Source organism: Pseudopipra pipra, chromosome 7, assembly GCF_036250125.1.
Source record: "Pseudopipra pipra isolate bDixPip1 chromosome 7, bDixPip1.hap1, whole genome shotgun sequence".
NCBI classification, from domain to species: domain Eukaryota; kingdom Metazoa; phylum Chordata; class Aves; order Passeriformes; family Pipridae; genus Pseudopipra; species Pseudopipra pipra.
In genome coordinates, this window is record NC_087555.1 from 8320567 (window position 1) to 8342019 (window position 21453).

At 42.1% G+C, this 21453-nt stretch overlaps 2 protein-coding genes across 2 annotated transcripts in view; one reads left to right on the forward strand and one right to left on the reverse strand.

Moving 5' to 3' along the window:
* Positions 1 to 14672, forward strand: part of GLS (glutaminase) — a 63506-nt gene extending 48834 nt beyond the window's left edge. The window contains exons 15-18 of the mRNA XM_064660468.1: positions 10430 to 10491; positions 10756 to 10832; positions 10977 to 11040; positions 11364 to 14672. Coding sequence (XP_064516538.1) covers positions 10430 to 10491; positions 10756 to 10832; positions 10977 to 11040; positions 11364 to 11520 — 360 coding nt within the window. The 3' untranslated portion in view covers positions 11521 to 14672. The remainder of the gene's footprint in view (positions 1 to 10429; positions 10492 to 10755; positions 10833 to 10976; positions 11041 to 11363) is intronic.
* A 485-nt stretch (positions 14673 to 15157) lies between these two features.
* Positions 15158 to 21453, reverse strand: part of STAT4 (signal transducer and activator of transcription 4) — a 73460-nt gene continuing 67164 nt past the window's right edge. Inside the window, exons 45-49 of the mRNA XM_064661860.1 lie at positions 20634 to 20773; positions 19135 to 19320; positions 18549 to 18624; positions 18018 to 18120; positions 15158 to 17430 (exon numbers count right to left, since the gene is read on the reverse strand). Of these exons, the coding sequence (XP_064517930.1) occupies positions 17407 to 17430; positions 18018 to 18120; positions 18549 to 18624; positions 19135 to 19320; positions 20634 to 20773 (529 nt within the window). The 3' untranslated portion in view covers positions 15158 to 17406. The remainder of the gene's footprint in view (positions 17431 to 18017; positions 18121 to 18548; positions 18625 to 19134; positions 19321 to 20633; positions 20774 to 21453) is intronic.

Sequence of the window (21453 nt, forward strand, 5' to 3'; positions counted from 1 at the left end):
CTTTGCTTTGTGTGACGCGCTCTCCACGTCTGTAGATCAAGTTCTGGAGTTGGGATTGGTGAAGGATTGTTTCTTCTGCCTCCGTCAGGGGAGGTGGGGGTGGGAGTGGGGGAGTTCAGGAACTCTTGGCTGGCCAAAATAGCCTCAGCTCACCCCGTGGGGTTTGCACATCTCGGGAGTGGAATAGATGGGCATGATCTTTCTGAAAGAATCTCAGTTACTCAAGGTAAGTAGATGTTTCACCTATTCTAGTAAACATTTTGTTTAATTACTTTTATTTCATCTTAATTAAATAGTTTTATCTGTACTTTAAACTGCACGAGTTTACTAATACTTTAGAATTAATCAGTAGTCAGAACTGTAAATAATAAGGCATTGCAAATTCCCAGTGTTTGTTGCCATGAAACCAGGTCTCTGCTTCCATCGCTTGCTGTCGTCAAGGCCGGTTCTGTCAGTGCCATTGTTACCATCTTTCAGGTGCTTGAGCAAAACCAAACATTGTATGAAGCAGACTGTTACTTATGGATCCACAAGCTGGATTTGAAATAGAGATTGTTTTAGACTTCGTTTACGAGATACTGAATCTCATTTAGCGTTTAAAAATTAGAATAATTCAGTGTAATCATCTCTGAGCATTCATGGGCTGAATTAATTGTGGAACTGAGCTCAGCACTGTCTATGACTCTTGATGTGTTCTGTATGAGTCAAAGGATATTTTTGTACTCTTGAAGAGTTTGCACCTCCTGCCTGTTAGTATATAGGATTAATTAGCCTTTTCACAAGTAGACAGATTTTGTTTTGAGGAATACCAAACTCTTTCCAAAAATTTTATGTCCACTTGGTGGCCATCTTATGAGCAAGAAATTGGTGTTGGAAGAGGTGAATTCTGGTTTAGTCTGTCTGTCATGGCTCCAAATGCGATCAGAGGAAAAGTACCTTTTGTTTACAGTTACTGCTTCCTGTGTCCTTAAGCTTTTAAAATTTTATTCAAAATAGTACATTAATAGAGCAGGGGAAAAAAGAACAAACAGTTATGCTGTTGTGCTAGTTTGTGGCAAGTATCATTTTTAGATGACAAAAAAAGGACTTCAGGCAGAGATGGGCAAAGAAATGCAGTTTACTGAAACATGTGATATCAATACTCTTAATTACTTGCAATTTTGAGTGGCATAATCTAGTACTTTAAACATTTTGACTTATCTCCAAAAGGTTTGAGTAAGAGGGAGATACGAATGGTAGAAATCTGTTTGAAGCCAGTGGCTGAGCAGGGGAAGAGGGAAACAAACCATCTCTACTCGACCTTCCATCCAGGAAGGCTGCACTTCTCCTTTGGCAGCCTTAGCCTGTATGTTTTCCAGGAAAGCAAATTGACAGTTCTTCTTAGGTTGAAGGAAGGGGTTTATGACTTCTGTTTTTCCTGGTGTCAAGAGAAATCTTTGGTGTATGTATTTGGTTTAATTAAATACTTCTTACATTCATGCACAGCTTCTGTGACAAGTACCAAGACTGAGCTACTGGTACAGGCTTGTTTGGATGCTCACTGAACCTAGTGAAAACTCTTTGCTCTGTTTTTGGATTTTAAACAGACACTTTTAGGACCACAGAAAATTTTTTTGTCAGTATGTACCAGGCAGTTAAAAAAATGTAGGAAGTCAGAAGGAGAAAATTACTAACTTTATGCTAAAAGATTAAATTTGGATTTGAAAATGTTAATCGTTGAATTGCAATAAGATGCTTAAAAGCCTACTGGGATTTTGTCCAGCTTTAAAAAAAAGATAAAAATAATAACTAACTGGTTTGCCAGAGGGTTTTGCAGCTATAGCAGTACAGTTGATTTAGAGCTGCTTTAGGTATGGATACATGGAATTACAGCCTCTTGTGTGGCTGCAGTCTAGACATCACTCATGGGAGAAGCAGCTTTTGGTTGTATGCATGGGTTGTGTTTGAACATGGCTGCTGGAAACTCTAAGGAGGAATAAATAAGTGTTTTGTGAGTCTTGTTAGTTTTCTATCAACAGCACAAGCTATATGAATAAATACTGTGCAAACAGCATTTCAAGTTAATTCTACCAGGGAAACTCCAAAAATAAACTCCGTGGTAGCAGCTAGGAAAGTCACTTGTGGCAGCTTTGAGTCCAAAAATAAACGCTGCACCCACAGCTCGTGAAACTAAAGGAGCTGGGTATGATCCTCTGTCCCCAGCTGTGAAGAGGACCTTGCACCATCTTGAGGAAGAGAGAGGGGATAGTCAGAGGGTTAGAAAATGGGCTGGGGAAAAATATTGACAAAATCTTGTTTCCTGTGTTAGTTTCAAAACACAGAAGAGTAAATATTGACAGATTCTAAAGTTATTTTTGCACTTTCTTCAAATTACATGAGGAAACAAGGATAGATGGTGCAGAAGATAGGGTAAAGAGAGGGGAAAAGTCTTGGAAGAATAAATGAAAGTTTTGTGGAACAGCTAGCCTTGTTTGTATTTTCAAAAATTTCAATGTTTTAATGTGTGTAAGTATATATATATTAATTTTTGGATGTATCTTATTATTATTCATAGTATAATGGGAACAAAGACCTTCCCAAAGAATTCTAACTTTATATTATGATCTTGTGTTCATTTGAAGTCAGGGGAAGAGGCTCTGTTGGAGGCAGTCGGTGTTGGGTTGCTGTAGAGATATGTGGGATCAGATATCACTCTTACTTGAAGCTGAGAGCCTCTTGCATGCTTCAGGAAATTATTTAGATAAATTATCTGTTCTTATGTAACTTAGTTTTCTGTAGAATACTGTAATGTTGAGGCTTAATCTAGAGACTGTTTGAGTGCCTTTAAGGATTGCCTATCCCTAGAAATATTCATGGGCAGAACCTGACCAGCAAGCTCTGAGGCTGCTTCAGAGCCACTTAAACTAGTCAGGGGGCCTTTTGGTGAAGAAGACACAGCACTTAAGTCCAGGAGTTGCATCCTGACAGGCTGCTGGCACTGGAGTGGGGCAGGCAGGTCAGGTCCAGGCTGTGCTTGGAGGTTTCTGCGTGAGGGGTGTTAGGTGTGTGCTGCTCCAGCTCTGGCACTGTGGCCATCGAAATACCACTTCCAACTCCTCACATACCCTGGATTTTAGAGATGTGTGTGTGCCAGACTGAACACCAGCAGTTCTAAAAGCTGTATGAAACTTCAGCCTGTGGATAGAGCAATACCTACGTGCTTTTGACAAATCCATATTATTTTGGTTGGGTATTTGTTTACAGTTCAGTCTTAGTTTTTACTTTTAAAAGTAAATGCTTCACTTCCCCTTGGGTAATAGCTTTCACTTTATTTCATGGGAAACAAAGCAGGAGCTCAATTGCAAAAACAGACTTCTGACTGAGATTTCTTTCCCTAAAAAGTACAACTTGCCTTCGTATTGAATCATGGTATTTTAAAAGAAAACTGTGACAATCTCCTTTAGGCTTGGGAGAGAGCAGTTTCCAGTTTATTGCACATTAAATGTAAATACAAAAATGGCTAATTTGTAAAATAAGTGGCCCTATCTAGTGTCTGAAGGTACAGACATTTGCGTCCTCTCTCGGATTCATCCCTGGTTTATCTTTGTCCTTTTATGGGCTGCTTATATTCTGTGTTTAATTTCAAAGTTAAGCTTCAAAATTCATTTTGAGCAGGTTTGAGGGTTTTCTCTTTTGTTTTCCAGTTTGATTTTAAAACCTTACATCCAGGGAAAAAGCTGTCTAAAGGCTGTGTTTCAAGCATAGTTGAGTTACAAGTTCAGTGTGTAAAAACTGGATGACTAAATTGTTTACTTTGTGCTCTAGATTTACTTTTTCTGGTTTTTATAGGTCAGCGTTGCTGTTTCAGAATATATACTGGTGTCTTATTTTTTTCCATGGATAAGATAAGCATCTAAAAACCAGCAGTTCTTCTGGAGAGCAGGAGGAGTGATTGCTTTTTGCTGCATACCCCGATGACCCTCATCAGGGGATCAGCTTTAGGAAAAGCAGCAGCTGAAGAGCGCTACTGTGAAGTTGAATTTGGGTTGATTGAGGAGCTTTTATTGCTTTGTGCTTGTGGCTCACGTAAACTCTTTGCTCCTGCTGTCCTTGTTAGTGCTTGGCCATTTGCAGAGGCCTCTGGAGTAGGCAGAGTTTGGAGTAGCCGGTCTCTTTCCGCTGTGAAGCGTTAATCCCCGTTCACTAGATGAGTGCTCACCTTGGACAGCTTAACAGTCTATTTTTTGAGTTTCCGAGTTAATCCTGTGCTGAGCCGGATTAGCCGTGCTGTGTGCTCTGAACAATGGGTGCAAAGCTGAGCTCATGGGCAGTGGCTGCTGCTGGCTGTGGGGTCCCTGGGGCCACCTGGCCCCCGGGCCTTGGCTCATGTGCTCCCTGTGTCAGTATGGCCCCGCTGTCAAACGGGGTGGGTGGCCTTCAGCAGGGCGAGGAGGGAATGTGTGGGACATCGCTGAGCCCTCGCTGAGGCACTCGTCGTCCTCCCGGTTGTAACAATGTGCTGCCAGGATCTGCAGTTTGGAACTATCATCTGACAGACTTTTGGTATAAATAGGGAATTGGGCTGTGTCACCCTTGCTGTGCGTGCAGGTGCCCCAGGAAGGCAGCCAGGATGTCGTGCGTGCAGATTAGCCGTGCTTGGCGTGGGTGGGTGGTGGTGGTGTGGATAAGTCAGGTCACTTCCAGACAAGCCCTGCTGATTGCCCTGCTGTGCTCTGTGCTGGCCAAGAGCTGCAGGACTTCATTCCCATTGCCATGCAGCTCTCCTGCAGCTGGGAGGGTTTGTCAGGAGGCTGGGTGTCATGTTCCCATGGCCCTGCTTACCTGGGACCCGCGCTGGGATCCCAGTGCATCAGGCCTTGGGGTTGAGTGACAGTCACATGTCATTGGGGAAGTCCTGAGCTGCAAGAGCTGAAGTTTATATCCCAAACTGTCTCTATACCTCTGTGCTGTGCAGGGGAACATTTAAAACTTTGTTCTTCAAGCCATTTGGCCAGGAGGGCAGGGTTCCCAAAGGGAAATGTTGCGTCCCAGTTTAAGCACAGAAAATGGGATGTGAGAGAAGAGTGTGCTGCTCGTTTTCTCTCAACTAGCTCTACTCTCTTTTTTTTAGCTCCCTTTGTTGTATTTGAAGGTCTCCTGTCAGCACACTCAATCTGGTGCATAGTGAAGTTCAGATATGGTAAAGTTCCTGAGAAACAATATGCATTTAAACCCTTTTTTTCCTCAATATTTTTAATATCTCTGAAGGCTAACCTGTGACGTCATCCCTAAATATCATGGAAAGAGCACTGGAAAGTTTAGGGAAGTTTGTTTATTTATCCTTGTTTGTATTGCCTTGAGCAGCACTATTATAAACTACTGGGCTTGACTGTATTGCTCAGCCACCTGGAGAAACAGTAAAGCTGTAAGTAATATTTTTTTAGAATGTAAATTCTGTTATGTTTTCAAAGAAATTGGAGGGGGAGATGTTCTCAGGAAGCAGGACAGAGTAGGAAATTAAAATCCTGATTCAGTGACCTTTTTAGCTAAGAGCTTCTCATGGAATTAATCCAGCTTTGAGCTAAATTAATTTTTTCTAAAGGATTTGTTTTCCTTGCATGCACAGCTGTTTGGCTTTTCTCTTCTGACCCAAGTTGCAGTGCAGAGCAGAGGCTCTCCCTGCCATGCTGGAGGTGCTGCAGCAGTAGCAGAAAGGGACAGAGCCCTGTAGTGATGGGGACATGCAGGCAGGGACAGAGCATAGGGCTGGTATGCTCAGCTGCTTGGGTTTGGTTCCCACTTGAGCTTTGGTTGTTTTATATTAACGCTGAAGCGTGAGAGCCAGTGGGCAGAGGGTGTCAGGTCACTCTCCTGTCATGAGACTGTAGCAGTTCATTTCCATCTCTGGGCCTCGTTTTTCCATCTGAGTGCCAAAAATGATGCCAGAGTTCTCTCTGTGAGGTGTTTGGAGTGGTCTTCTGTTGATGGAATTAGAGCCAGGCAGTGATAGACACACTTTTCTTCGCTAAAAGATAAAATCCTCTAAACCCAGTCTGTGTAAAGAGGGAATTGATTCCATCTCAGTCTTGTACAGTCATTTGCTATTAGCCATCATGAGACCATTTAAATAAGTCTGGATTTGGGTGTGCAGCTCAAGTAGGAAAGATTGTTGTTACAAATGCTCCACCAAGGCAATTTGCATGTTCCAGCTAAGCCTTTCTGATCGAGTAGATGTGTTGAAATTTCACTTGCAGTGACTTCAGCATATTAACAGTGAAGTTAAACTTTTTTTCTTATTAGATTTTTCAAGTTGGTACACTGAGAAATTGAAAAACAAAAGAAAAACTCTCATGTCTTGCCCAAGTCCTTTGACAGTGCACTTGCTGTGCGCTGGGCATGTGCTCCCTGAAAGGCAGAGGCAGCCCTTGTTCTTCTCTGTTCCTGTGTGGTCAGTTCACATCTTAGCACTGCTTGAAGGAGACTTCTTTGAAACTTTTAACATATCCAGGCTTAGGAGGTATTTAAAATAACTGTAACATGAAGCTTTGGACTAGGAATCACGTTAACACTGAGTTTCCCTTTGCAGCTTTCAGTGCCGTAGAACACTCTGTTTGTGCTTTTGGGGTTTTGGGTTGGTGCTTTTTTTTTTTTGCCTCTTGGTCCCCTGTGTTTATCTGAAGTGTCTGCTGCAGCAGTGTGACTTCCTGCCACTCTGAACTCTGGGTATTTCCTTCCTTTGACTTGGCTTCAGTGTAGTTCTTGAGCAACGACAGTCTTGATTTTTCTTTCTTGTGCTATGCCTGTCCTCACCCACAGACTTGCAGGACTGTTAGCTGGAAAGGACCTCTGGAGGTGGGGGTCATTTGGTCACCTCCAATGTGAAGCAGGACTTGAATCCTCCATAACTTCATCCACCTGAGTCCAAGACCTCTAACACCTACTAATCTGAAGGTGAAAAAACGAGGTGTGTTTCTGATCTTTAGCATTGAATGACACAAGTATTCCTGAGGAACCTTTCTGTGCTGGTTTTGCTGCCTGGATAACCAGGATTATATCCGGCACTGAGGAAAAGAGTGTTGTACAGAAGAGGGTTTTGTTGTAGCTGAGTGAGCAGTGCTCTGTGCTGATGGCATGATGAGAAGAAAGCTGCCAAGTTCCTCTGCTTCGGTGCATGTGGGTTTTCTCTCCCATTTGACAGAAGGTGGAACAGTTTCCACTCTTGGTTTGATCCTGCCATACAGCTGTATGGTAATGTGTGATCCAGCTCATATATAGCAGAGGGACTCCATCCCTTCTCATTTTATTAAATTTTCATAGTTATGGAATTATGTGCAGTAGGAAAAGGTAGTTCATGGCTGTTGGGTTGAAGGCAGTAAACTTTCTGTTTCCAAACATTAGGAACAATTGTGTTCACCAGTGCAGTTATAGAAGCACCAGCACTGAATGTGGATCATGAGGATCGTGAGCCACTTGGTGAGAAACTCACTCACAGTCTCTAAACACTTAAATTAGTTGCCTTTTGCCCTACCTAGTTTGAATGGACACAGCTCATCTGTCATCTTCACTGTTTTTTTTCTCCCCTACTGTTAAACCTCCCAAAATCTTATGTTTGCCACTCCCACTTTAGAGTTTATTTTGGTTCTTGATTTTTTTGCAATGGACCTCTTATTTCAGGCTAGTACTTGTGTGAGTTTGGGGGTAAAGAATTTGTACTTGACTTTATGGCAGCTTAAGTGAGATTCTGCACAGATACAAAGCTTCTGGCAGCAAGTGCTGTTCACATAGTAATTTTTTCTCAGTGTAAATGATAGCCTCTTACATGATGATTTAGTATATATCCTTCTTGGATTAATACTCTCTTGAAAACTAAGGAAAGATCCTTAAGGTGCTCATGGAAATGGTATATTCTTACTTTGAATTCAAAATGTATTTTGTGTTTGCAGATTTCTAAATTTTATTGAGTTAACTTTTTTTTGTGTGTGAACCCAGTAAAACTTCTGTTGTTTATGGATGCCTTTTGAACAATTTCATTTGTTCATTAACAGATTTTCACTTCATAAAATTTGTTAACTTTTTGGCCTGGGCTATGCTGCTGGTAGAGTGGGGTTCAGCTACGGAATCAAGGTGTGTTTTGTTGCCAGTAAATCCAATTCTTCCATAAAATCATTGCAGTCTTTCTAGAAGCAGGAGTGATGGTAGCCCCCAAAGGGATTTTTTCAGCTATGATGGCTACATTTTGGTTTTTTTTCTCAGCTTGAGCTCATTCTTGACCAGTTTCGGATAATTACTCGACTAATAATTGTCCTGCTAAATTTGTTGGTTTTCTCCTGTTTTTTGTATCCTGTTACTTTTGCTGTTGTACAGGGAGCAACCGTGTTTCTTCTCAGTTTTACTTCTTCTGAACTAAATAAGCAGATAATTTTTTTCTATGTGTCTGGATTTGTATTTCTTTGTTTTGATCTGTTAAGAAGTTTAGATGCATAATAATGCAGCCTTGGATTTTACACACTATATCTTAAGAAAGGAGCAGCTTTAACCTCTCCCAGATTGCTGAGAGACCTGGCCTAAGATGATTGTGTTAGAAAGCCTCAGAAACCTCCAAATTACATTTTGTCACATCATTATAGAAAATGGCTTCTTAGCAAAATGTTCAGCTGAATCCAGAGGGATTCTGGACCCTGGCTGCACTTGGAAGGTTTTTTGAAAAATGGAATGTGTGTTATTTTTATGTTATTGCTTTATTACACATTTGCATTTCCCAGAAACATCAAGAAGCCCAGCCAAAACGGTCAGTTACCTCTGAAATGGTTTTTATGAAAGACAAGAGTGTCCTTTGGTCATCCTAGATCCTGAAAAGAGAGAGTATTCAGCACCTGCAGGACCTGAAACGTGGGAGTGCAGCCAGCCTGGTCTGCCTGCAGGGCCCCAGCAGCAGAGCAGTGCTCAGCTTCTCCCTGCCTGAGGAAAATGCCTGAATCATCTTGATGAAATGTAGAGATTATGCAACCAAATTGCCCTTTCACACCTATGTTTAAATACAGTTTGCAGCCCAGTGACTGTAAAAGATGTGCATTCTTTTGGGAGATTTTGATACTTAGGTATGGCTGTGCTGTTTGCTATGGAAAGCCCAATGAGACTGTGGTTGGGTGCCCTGAGCTGGGCTTGCTGGTGCAAGTCTGTGTATCTGTGACAGCTACAAGATCACCCCAGGAAGGTAGAAACGCCGTAACCCTGCGGGGCAGTGGCTCATTCCCGTGGTCCTGCAACCCCGATGCTGAGCCAGGGCTGGAGAGGAAGCAAGCCCAGCCATGGGGCAGCTGGGAGAGCTGCCTGTGGTGTGGGTGGGCTCATAATGCAAGCTAAAAAGGAGCTGCAGTAGTTTGTGGGTACTGGAGTGAGGATGGCTCTGTGTCCCCTTTGTATTTCCATCCTGGCCTTTGCGCCACCTTCTCCTTATAGTTGGGTCTCTCTTTGCGTCAGTGCATATTTGAGGTGTAAAAAACAACAAGCAATTCCACAAGTGTGGTTTATAAGAGGCACAGATGTTGGCTCATCTGTGGCCTTGTGAAAATATGCCAGTGTTCTTGCGGGAATCTGTGGGAGACTTGCTTGTGGGTGGGGATTTTTTTGTTTTGTTTGTTTCTCCTCCTTGTTGTAGAAGGTCAATGCAGCATCGGTTTCCTCCTTTATCTCTGTTTCTTGGCTGGTGGCAGCGGCAGAGCTTTGTAGGCTCAAAAAGCAAAAGCAGCATTTAGAAATTTTACTGGAAATTACTGATAAACAGTGGCTAAAAGTGGCTGTATCAGTTCATGAAAGAAGCTGATGTGGGACGCTTGAAACGATCTAGCTTGTCATTTTTGGCTCTTGTTAAAACTTGTAGAGTTGTTATAGCCAGGACACATTTTTAATGTGCATGGGGCAAGGTTGGTGTAGCCCGACAGTATTGTTTCTTCTCTTCTGCTAACATAGATTTCTCCTGGCACTAGGAATCTTTGCAGTTAATAAAACAAACAAACAAACAAACAAACAAACTTACTTTTCTAGAATGAGTTAGTCTTATGAGGAGTTCATGGTTTTATGAATTGTTAAAGTGATACTGTTTGTGCAATTGAATACTTGGTGTCATTGGGCAATCAAAGAGAGAAATACGGTTTGTCCATCCAGCAAGCTCATATTTTTTTACCACAGTACAGCAGAAATGCATGTTTTATAGTTCTTTTACTGTCTTTAATGACTTCAGCCTTGGAAAGACAGACCTTACAGTACTGGTAGCGAAGCAAACTGGAGTGAATTCTTCCAGTGTTTTATGCTGTACTGCAAAACGTGGCCAAGCAAGGGGATACAATGAGCAAGTTTCATAAGCACTGAACCAGCTGGCCACGCTGGGCTTTTCTGGGTTTCCTTTTTGAGGAAAGAAGATCAATAAACTGGACTTCATCTCTCTTTATAGGTGAAGTCTGTGATAAATCTGCTGTTTGCTGCCTACACAGGGGATGTGTCTGCACTCCGGAGGTAAAAATCAGCGGGGGTCTGGGAATAGGAATGCTGCTTGTTTGGTTCCTGCTGTTGTTTATTTATGAACATACACATGCACTGCTTCTGCGTTGGGGACATTTTGCTGCATGAGCTAGAGATTGAATATGTTCACCCAAAACTCAACCGAAAGACCCAAACCTAACCATCAAAAAGGTACCCTCAGCAGAGGGATGTTGTTCCATGCTAGTTTTGTAACTTGCTTCAATTATGTAAGACTTTTCTCTGTAATCTTTTTTTAAGATTTGCTCTGTCAGGAATGGATATGGAGCAAAGAGACTATGACTCACGGACAGCCCTGCATGTGGCAGCTGCAGAAGGTAATGTCTCCTCACATGTCATTTGCTCTCTCTGTCAGTGGGAGGTGGTCAGCTTGCTTTAGAGTATCTTTGCTCTGTATCTTTTGTCTGTATATATGTGGGTGTGTATAAGTACATACGCTCACAAACCTGCTTTTCTTATAGGGCATGTAGATGTTGTTAAGTTTCTACTGGAAGCATGCAAAGTGAATCCTTTCCCCAAAGACAGGTGAGTGGTTTTATTGCTGGTTTGGGGGAAAGATGCTCCAGTAGCATCTCCGTATTCCCTGAGTGAGGTGTCTGTCAAATAAGAGTGAAATGTATTGATCCAGTCCACTGAAGCAAAAGGAACCAGGTCCTTTTTTGTAGGTTCTGCAGAACAAGCAGGAATAAAAAATTATGCTCAGCTTAATGCAGTAATTCCACAGTTACTGAACTGAGTGTGGTCTGTGTGCTGAATTACCAGCACAGTATGTAAAGAACTAGATTTTTGGTGCTTTCGGCTCTGTGCTTCACATGCTGGTCTTAAAAATACTGTGTTGCTTCTTGTAGGTGGAATAACACTCCTATGGATGAAGCTTTACATTTTGGACACCATGATGTTTTTAAAATTCTCCAAGAATATCAGGTCCAATACACACCATCAGAGGATTCCAACAACGGGAAGGAGAACCGAACGGTTCATAAAAATCTGGATGGCTTACTATAATCATCTTCAGCTAGATCCTAAGAATCAAATCACTTACCTATTTAATTGTGGTATACATAAGTAATGAAGAGCGTGTGTGTTTCTATCTGATAGTGGTATATATTTTACAGAAGTCTCTGTTACTTCAGTGTTACGTTACAGGAGTTTCTATACGCACAGGACAAATCCAATCTCTTCAAAAGAAACAAAACCAACTAAGAATCTCCCTCCATAATGTGAGCAATATTACCTCATGCTGCATATAATTGATGTATAAAAATATTTAGCTGTTGTTGGCTTTACTGTGCACTACTTAATTTATTTTTGTGTTCTATGTAAACTCTAGTCTGTGGTCAGGAATTTTTTTGCTGAATTTTTTTTTTCTCTAGCCCTCTGTTTCCAGTATGGCCAAGGTGAGCCAGAGTACTGTCAGGTATGAGCGTCAGTGAGGTTTTCTGAAAGCTGAAGATGCTGATGTAGATTTAGGCTGGGTGTGTTAAGTAAGGACCTGCACTTATCTTTTGGAAAAAATAGAAAAAACCTGTTTCCACACAACCTTGTTTACATAATATAAATATCACAGAGTATGTAGGTGACAATTGTCAATGGTCTAGGCTTGTTCTTAGAGGTAGTCTTGTCAGGGAATGTGTTTAAAGGTTTGTTTGACCAAATGGCGTAGGGGAATGTGACTTGTAACACTGGTGTGTAGTGGGGTTTTTGTTTGGAAGCGTTTCTTTCAGTTCCCTTTGTCTTGCCTCCCTCCTCTCTCTCCATGTTCAGCTGCTAAAGTACTTCCCTGTGACTGGGGAAAGCGGGTGCTTCCACTCCGTGCAGGTGTTCCTTGCAGGTCTATTTGCACTACAGCAAGCCTTGGCAAGCCTCAAACCCCCTCTGGGGCTGGCAGGTGGTGTCCTGGGTGGGTGCACCAGGAGCCAGCGAGGGGAATGGAAGTACAGGAAAGACAAAGAACTAAACCAAATACTACATGTAACTCTGAACTAATTTAGGCTTGTAATAAGGAACACGGACGGAGTGAAACAGCTTTAAGGAGCATAGAGCCAATCAAAGCATGAGCAGAGCAGGAGATAAGCCAGGTTTTTGAGTTTGTTCTCTTCCTGCACTGCCATCAACCAGGGAGCAGGATATTGCATCAGTGAGATTCTGCTGGTGTAGAACAGGAGTTCAGCACCAGGAGCACAAGTAGGTAAATGCCTTTTGTGGTGGCATTTAATGTCTTGCCACTGGAGCCAGCACGGCACTTGCCTTGTCGTGGGAAATGTAGATGTAGATATTTGTTGTTTGCAGGAGTACAATGTTACCACAGCTCCCTGTCCCGTGTGCAATTGCTTCTGCCAGTACTGTGGCATAAAACCTCAGAAGTGAGCTGTCACTTAAGATACTCACAAAACACATCAGTTGTTGGACATAGGCAAGAATTTTAGCACAAGAATTTTAGGCAAGAATTGTTTAGCACATGGAAAAGGAGATTGTGCTTGAGAATTGTGTATATGATGGTTTTTATCCTAACATGTAGTGTACAAGTCATTAGATCTCAAAGTTCAAACTTTCTGTGTTTTGGCACCAAGATCCTCCTGAAATAATGCCCAAATTCTTTCTAGAATGGCCCAAGCACTTTATAAAGATGATCTGAACTACATTATCCTCCTTTAGCAATGGGTACACTAAGGCTTAGAGAGAAATAACTTCTCCAGAGCAACCCAGCAGGTCAGTATAGTTGAGAACAAAACCTTTCTAGTTCCTGTACAGTCTCTTGTTGATATGCCATACTGCCTTCCTGCAGGGAGGACAAATCACATGGAAAAGTGCTTGGTACTCATCACAAACAGTGACTGTCTTCATGATGATGAAATCTTGGAAGAGTCTGAAAGTCTAAAGCCCTGAAATAGCATTTTGAAGCTGGCTGGCATGGTTATCAAACACTTTTTCTCAAGAATTTTACTGTTCTTAAGCTGGTTGGGTTTTTTGGTTTGGTGGTTTTGTTTTTGTTCTTCTGAAGATCAGCTATTTTTCTGAAGGCTTTTAGCCCCTTCTTTTCATGTCCTGTGTTACCGCCACCTCAGTTCTAACCAAGACCTAAACAAAACAGCCTCTTGGTTCTTTGTTGAGCCACATCGGTCACTGAGTAGCACAGGCCTCTTCTCTGCTGCACCCTGAACTAAATCCCAACATGTTTTCTCTGGCAACAGATCTGTTGGCTGTAGTGTAAATGAATACTTTCAGATGGATTCTACTTTAGTATTCTGAATTTCTGTGGTAATCTGACTTCTTCCATATTTTTTCCCTATTAAAACACATCCTGTAGCTTCTCAGAAAAATACCTGATTTAGCTTTATTTACCTGACATTGCATTGTTCAAACTGGCATTTTAAAAAGATAAGTATATTATATAGTACACATATATAAACAAACCAAAACCAAAAAGATTTTAACTGGGTTGACATTGAAGATCATAGCTGTCCCTAAAGTTAACACTTTCATACCGCGTGCTTTTAGCCGGTCTTAGCTTCAGTGCATTTTTGCTGGTTAGTTTTAGTATTTTCTCATTGTGAGAAGATGGATTATTTTGTAATGTCCAATTCAGCGATGCAGCTACTTAGACATGGCGTTATTTATGAATATAAATATATGCAGTACATTGGTTTGGCTGTTTATCATTCATGACACTGACATGTAGATTTTACAGTAAATAGCTTTTGGTTATCTTATCCAACGCTGACTTCCTTATGCTCCAAAGAGGATTCCCCCCACTCCTTTGTTTTTATGTCATATATGTTTCTTCTGTATCACAACCTAAAAATCGTTAAGCTAACTTAATGCTTTGTACTCAGAAATCTTGTGGTAGTCTTAGCATTAATTAGCCTATCTTTGTGAACAAACTGTATTGTACCAGATTTTTTTGCTTCAGAGCTGGACTATCCGTGACTATACTTACTGGCAGTGTACTTCTGGTCATTGTAATTGACTGGGCTGATCTTGACTTTAGATTCTGTATTGTGGGGACTAGACAGTGATGAATGTATTTCTAGCAGTTTCCCATGAATGAATCTAAACTTGAGCTGTACTGGTTCTGAAAATGAAAGTTATTTATTTTGAGAAATAAATTCCAGATAGTGTTGCTTTTTACAGCATAATAAATGGAAATACCAAGATGATGATGGTGGTGGTTGGTTTTATTGGTTATCTATGTGACTGCCATTGAAATAAGTCTTCAGTCATGGAGAAGGCTGTCCAGGAAAACCTACTCTGGTCATTTGCATTGTGCAAAGCTTGCAGGAAGTCAGAATTAATTTATATAATCTAGCTTTTTTCTGATTGTTTTTTTGAAACCTACACTTCCAGAGCTGCGTTCTTTTACTGATTGCTTTTTGTTAATGCTGGAATTTTTAAGTGGATTGTCCAGGTACTTTCAACAGCTCTGGTTTTCTCTTGCCTACTCTTCACTCCTGCTATCCTTTATCACAGCAACAGTTTCTTTCCTTTATTATTCTTCTGGCTGTTCTTATAAAAGCCCAACAAGTATGAGACAAGCCATCACGTCACTTAATCGCCCCAGAGAAAAACGATGCAGCAGTGGTCCAGCTTGGTAGCTCACAAAGGTTAGTTATACATCAATTATCCTACTGATGACTCAAATTAGAAATCAAGTTCAGTTTATTGAACTTTGGGTGGGGAAGAAAACAAATCAGTGAAGTGATACAATCAATAATAAAAAAAAGTTAACAGGCACCTTTTAAGTACTCCAGAGCAGACTGACCTGCTACAGTATAGAGAATTAATAGCATTGATACCTCCTTAGGCTTCAGAGCTTTAACACTTTAGTTATACAAGCAAGTTTAAAATGAGATACAGAGTAGTAAACTACTGGAAAACACATCATCTTTGTAATAAAAGTAGTCAACAAACAAGAGATAGGACAAAAATGTCAACTGACAGTTCCATCTATTTAAAATGGCAAAAGAATATTCCATTGTGGAAAAATCACTACTTTAAGAACTACTGGAAAAACTAAGCCATGAAAAAGGCTACTGCTTTAAATCTCAGAAGAACATTTCACTCTGGTTGATAAAACAAATATAAAAGTAATAAAGACAAACTGCTGCATATGGAACATGAGTACAAGGTGTAGCTCAAGAAACAAATGCTTTTTGTATTAACAATAAAGATACACATTCAGCTAGTTACAATAAGATAAAAGCAGTAAGTCACCAGTTGTGATGTCCTGTAGCACTGTTAACCTTAGTAACTCAGAGCACCAAAAATAAGTCAGTTTGGCAATGCTTTCCTTTGAATACGTATAGGTCCTTTAATTTTTCTCCCGAGCTTTTGCAGGGGGCACATCAGTCGTCTTGGGCATAACACACTAAACTGCGCCAGTCCTTTATCTCCCAAACAGCAGCTGCTGGATCTAGAGAAGCAGCTCTGTAGCCTCTGTGAGTCCCATGGGCTGCTGCTGCTCTCCCAGGTGGTGGGAACAGACTAGACAGCAGTGGGGGGAGAGGCTGCAGTAGCACCTGAGTCACCGCTGGGCTGGGGCTGAAGTTGGAGGTCACCTTGTCCAACCCCCTGCTATAGCCAGCTGCCCTGTTCCTGTTGCTGTTCCACCTGAACCGGTGGGATCCAGCACGAGTGCTCTGCAGTCCCTCTGTTCCTCTGTGTGCTAATTAGCAGTCTGCACTAATAGATACCCCTGGTGCAGAGACCAGCTGCCTGAGACAGCCTTGCCTCTGAACTGTGAGTTGTTAATTATCTTCAAACATGCTGAGAAACAAATGTGTTCCTCCTCTGGTGGAAACACAATTTCATCCTTTAAGTACCACAAACTGCATGTCCTGCAGCTGTTGTTCTGTATAAATTTAACTCCCTCACTTTTCTGTGCCTCATCCCTAATCGCTAACCACTTCGTTATCAAAGCCTGTAGGATCTTCTAGCTATTCAAATCAACAGTTAAATAAATGCCCTGGTTCACAATGCATGAGAAAACTGAGTTCCATTCCACCTGTTATTAACCTAAATGGGGCATGTATTATTGTAAGAGAGAGAAGTGACCAAATCCTCACCTTGGTAGACTAAGCACATTGAGTAAAAACATACTTCAAGCCCTTCTGCACCCTTTTTAAGAGTAGGTTCTCATTTTGTCTTGATACTCTGCTAGACAGCATGACTGCAGTCTGCAGAAGCTTTAGTCCTGATTGTACACCTGGATTTGCAAGCTCAGCATGTGCCAATGCAGCTTTAAGGTGGTGTCCTAAGAAATGCTCTTTATGTGAAAGATTGTGCTAAACATCCTACGCAAGGTTATGCCTTACAGAAACCGCAAAAATGAAATGCAGGTAACATTTTCTGTCCTTTCAACATGCCGTGCCTAGAAAAGCTAAAACCACAGCAAACTTCAGCAGCACATGGATTTGGTGTGGCGTGTATCTGTAGAGTGTTTCCCTTTCCTTTCTGTGATGCAGAAGAAAATTCAAAGCTCTGGAAGTTCTGCAGAAGTAGTTACACAGAAGGCACAAGCTTTCTGAGCAGAACCTCTGCAGAAGAACCAGCTTTCCTTTGAAGCCTTCTATGTGCAGCAAACTGTTTTAAACATTACATTTAATTAATTCCCTTAAACATGAATGCGTGTTTCTCCTATCATTCTCGCTGAGGACCTCACATTCCTTTCCTCTTCTCTTCCTCCACTCTTGCTAACTAAACAAAGAAGTGCACATGAGGAGGCTACTGAGACTGCTATTGTTGATATTTCCATTAGCTAAAAATTGCTACTGGACCTTCAGGTTGAGAAACCAAAGAACGGCAGCGAAGCGTGTGACCAAGGCATGGACTGCAGCGCAGGACGCGAAAGCGAATCAGCCACGTTAACGACGCAGTAAAAAGCTCAACCAAAGCTCAGAGCTGCATATGTGTACACATCTGCAACAAGAAAAGGAAATGTCCATTAAACAAGCCAAGTAAGCCCTAATACTCAAGTCTTTGCTAACCAGAGCATGACCATGTTCTCCCTAAATAAAACCAGACTCACACCTTAAGATCCAACTACCCGGGGAGGGGGGAAATCCCATACTTTAATTTTGATATTTTTTCTGAAGCACATCCTGCAAGGACAACACTGCTCTGTTAACAGGGAGAATCCTGGCAGCACTGCCAGAGCAACACATCCAAACTGCACTCCTACTCTAGAGGCTCTCCCTACCCAGACCCCACAGGAAGGACTACAGGGATGCTCCTTCCTCCCTTCTCATATTCCCTCCACCTACAAGGTACACACAGGAAGCTTTGCTCTCCTGTTCTTCACCTCTGTCCCCACAGACAGGGGGAAAGAACAACTGATGGCAATCCCAGTTTAACTCTGGATCCCCAGCTTTCCCTACATGTGTGAAGAGATATGTTCTGAAGTGTTCACTTGTGTTAAGTGTCCGAGGTACATCTAGAGGGGAAAAAAAGGCAAAAAGCAAGTTCTGGCTCAGGCACCCTGCAAACAGCTGGTTCATGATACATACCACAGTGTCAATCTCTGCCGGGCCCACCATCCGAGACACCTCATCAAACTCCTCAGGAGACATGGGGAGCAGGTTTTCTGGAGACTGGAGCCTGGAAGGGTGGCTAATGGAGAAGAGCAGAGATAAACCTTCAGTAAAGAAATGCGGCACAGCTGGGCTACCATGTCTGGCTCTGAGGCCAGAAGGGCCACTAAAGAGGCCTCTTGTGAAGAAGACCTGGCCTGTGAGCAATACACCAGGCTTTGCAAAGCCAGCCAAATGGCTTTAAGTGAGAACTGGGACTACTCAGGGATGCACATCCTAATCAAGGAAGTCCAACAAGTCTTTAAGAAATCATTTGTCAGTACAACCTGCAAGTTTCTAGTGTTTTTGTCTAAAAATGGTGTTTTAAACACAGCACTGCATGAATGATCCTCAGAGAGGAAATACTTGGCAGGGGCACCTACACCTTAAATACTGTGAAGAGACATGAACTACAGCTAAATACTTATGATCAGTTCTTAAAAATACAGCATTTTTGTGGACACTTACACTTCAGACACAGAGATTAACTCAGTCTTGATGTAGCCATTTCCCTTGGGACCATCCAAATCCATTGGCTCTGGTGCTTCAAGGAAAAAAAAAAACAAGCATATGGGTTTGGGGGTTTTTTGCAAGTTTACTTCACATTGCCATCTTCATTGTACCAAAAATAAAGCCTGTGACCCAGATAATGTGCAAGTCTCGCCATCATGCATTTTACAGCACTACGGTTAATTTATTCCATTTTTTAGACAGATTTTCCTTTTTCCTTTTCCCCTATTGAAAATGGGCTGCTAGTGGGCACTTACATTTCTGAAACAGCTCATGGGCTCGCATGAAAGCCGAATTGGAGGGCCAGTGACAATTAGGTTTTCAGGGTTTGATCTGATTAGATCTCATGTTGTGCCTCTTTAAAAACAGACCTTTTCTTAACCTATAAAGCTCAGGTGCCTCTTCTGACCTTTTAGCTCACCATGGGACAGGCTGCCAAGAAATTCAGGCCAACTGCTTCCTTTCTTTCCATGCCACAGGAATTGCACAGTGCCCAAGTACCTCAGGAACAATATACATGGAATCAGCCACTTATAGCACTCACCCTCCTTAGGCCTGGAGTAGTATTTGCCAAAGGCATTGTCTTTGGGTATATCTGGGTACAGAAATCTCAGTGGATTTTCAGGAATGTTTTCGGCTGCCATCACTTTGTAGTTGCGGATGATGTCGGGGAAAGTCACAGCAGAGAGCTCCTTCTTGGTGTAGGGTTCTACCGAATGGAACTGGAGCTCTGCAGAGGACAGAAGCAGCAACTCTTAAAGGGGGTTTCAAGGTTTTTTCTAAAACTGCTCAGAAAAGCTGCAGCCACTTCTACAAATTCAGAGGTCACGTGAGCAAAAGGCCTACCTGGATGACACCTACTGTGCTGCAGGTAAATATTTAATACCTGTCAAAGGGAATGTAATTGTTCTGTGGGGTAGGGAGGCATATGGGGGAATAGCACACAGTGATGGCTCTTGATGTGCTTTGTACTCAGAATGACTGATGTGACTTGTCCATGGAAATTAACTGCAATATTTCGTTAACTGATATTTCATTAACTAATTTAAGTTGTGCTACCTTTTCAACCTTTTTCCAAATTATATCATTCAAACACTGTTGCCCGTTAGGAAGGTTGATCCAAATACACCACATGAAGCTCTTAGGAATCATAAGGAGAGACAGATAAAGCCTCCCTGAGTGCTCCAAAAAATATCACCCTTCTTTGCTTCATTTTTGGATGTCTCAGGTATGAAGGCTGCAAAAGGAAAGAAGTGCAAGCACATTCAGCAGTTTCTTTTCCAGCTGTAGTAGGTTTGGGGCTCATCCAAGTGAAGTGTCCACAGCTGCATCATGGTGGCAGGTGGGGCTCATTATTAGTGTGATAAGGGGAGAACCCTGATTGGATATGAGGGAGGTTATATCTTTTTGCAGCTGTGATGTCTCTAGGCTTCCTTGAGAGAGGAGGAGAGAATAGTCCAGCTAACTGAAGAAGTGAGATCTTCACTGGCCCTTCTGGACAATGGGAGGAAGGAGAACTGCTTGGAAAATGAAGTAAGTGAATGTGTGTTTTACCTGGGGAGGAAGGACAAATGTTCCACGGGCCATGAGTTTGAGAAAGCAGTTTGAGAAAGGAGTGTTGCATACAAGATGTATGGGGAGAGAACAGTAATGATGAATGTGGCTGTAGTGACCTTTTCTTAGGAAAGAACTCTCTGATTAAGATGGTGATGTGGGTTTGGAAGAAGATGGAGGTGCATGTGTTTTGCTGGGAGAGACCCTAAGGAGGCAGGGTACACAGTCTGGGCAGTTTTTCCTGTCAAATCTCCAGGCCAGAAGCAGTACCCTGGAAGTGTTACTAGTCCTAGTTGAAACCTTGAACAATCCACTGTGTGGCTTGAGCTACACCAAGTATGGCACGTGCCTGCTGTTGCTTGTGACCCCCTGCTTGTAAGGGTGGGGGCTGCTGGGGTGGTGTGTTGTGCTGGTCCTCAGTGTGGAGGAGAAGAGCATAAAGACTTCTTGTTCTGATGTAAGTAGATGAACAAAGAGTAACTGACTTACCGTTCTGAGATCCCTCTACCCAAGTAAATGTGATTGCTCCCTCTCTGCTACTTTCACTGAATCTTAGTAAAAATGTTCCTGGATTCTGGTCCTTCAATAAAGCACGTTCTCTCTCTTTGCTGATGAAACCCACAATGCAGCTGTAACGTTGAAAAGAAAGAGCTGAGTTACTCCTCAACATAAAACCTAAGCTGTGCTGGGCTAGCTAGGAAAACTTAACAGCTTTTGTCACTTAAGAGTTGAAGTACTTGTAAAAGCCTCGAAAAAGGCTTTGTCCTGAGAACAGCTGGAAAGCTTAGCAGTAGGACTGCCAGGCTGGAGTCAGGCGGTGATTCATGCCCCACTAAAGTCATGAATCACCACAGCTTCCCTCAGCACTCTCACTTTGGCCTGGTGGCTTGTACAAACATTTTTTTTGAACTTAAGAGTAAAAGAGATTGTCCTTTTTGCTGTCAAAGCTGAGCTCTGGGAGAAGTGGAGTTATATGTGCATAATATGGTCAGATCCCAGCTAGCAGTTTTTTAACTTCAGAAGTATGTTAAGGAACAACTATTTCTCCTATTTGGCTGATGAAACAAAGGTTGCTAGCTACTAGATTGCATTCTTACAAGTGTGGGGTTTGCTTTGTTCCTTGTGCATGTTTTCTGGAGGAACTGTTTAAGCCTGTGTCACTTCAACCCCCCAAACTCACTATGCTCAGCAAATGTTACTGCATAGGCAAGGAGGCTGATGTGGTGATTACAAGAGACTGGTTAATCTGAACAGGTACTGGGGGGGGAGTACTAGGGCATAATCCTGGCCAAGCTCCAGCTTTTTGGTT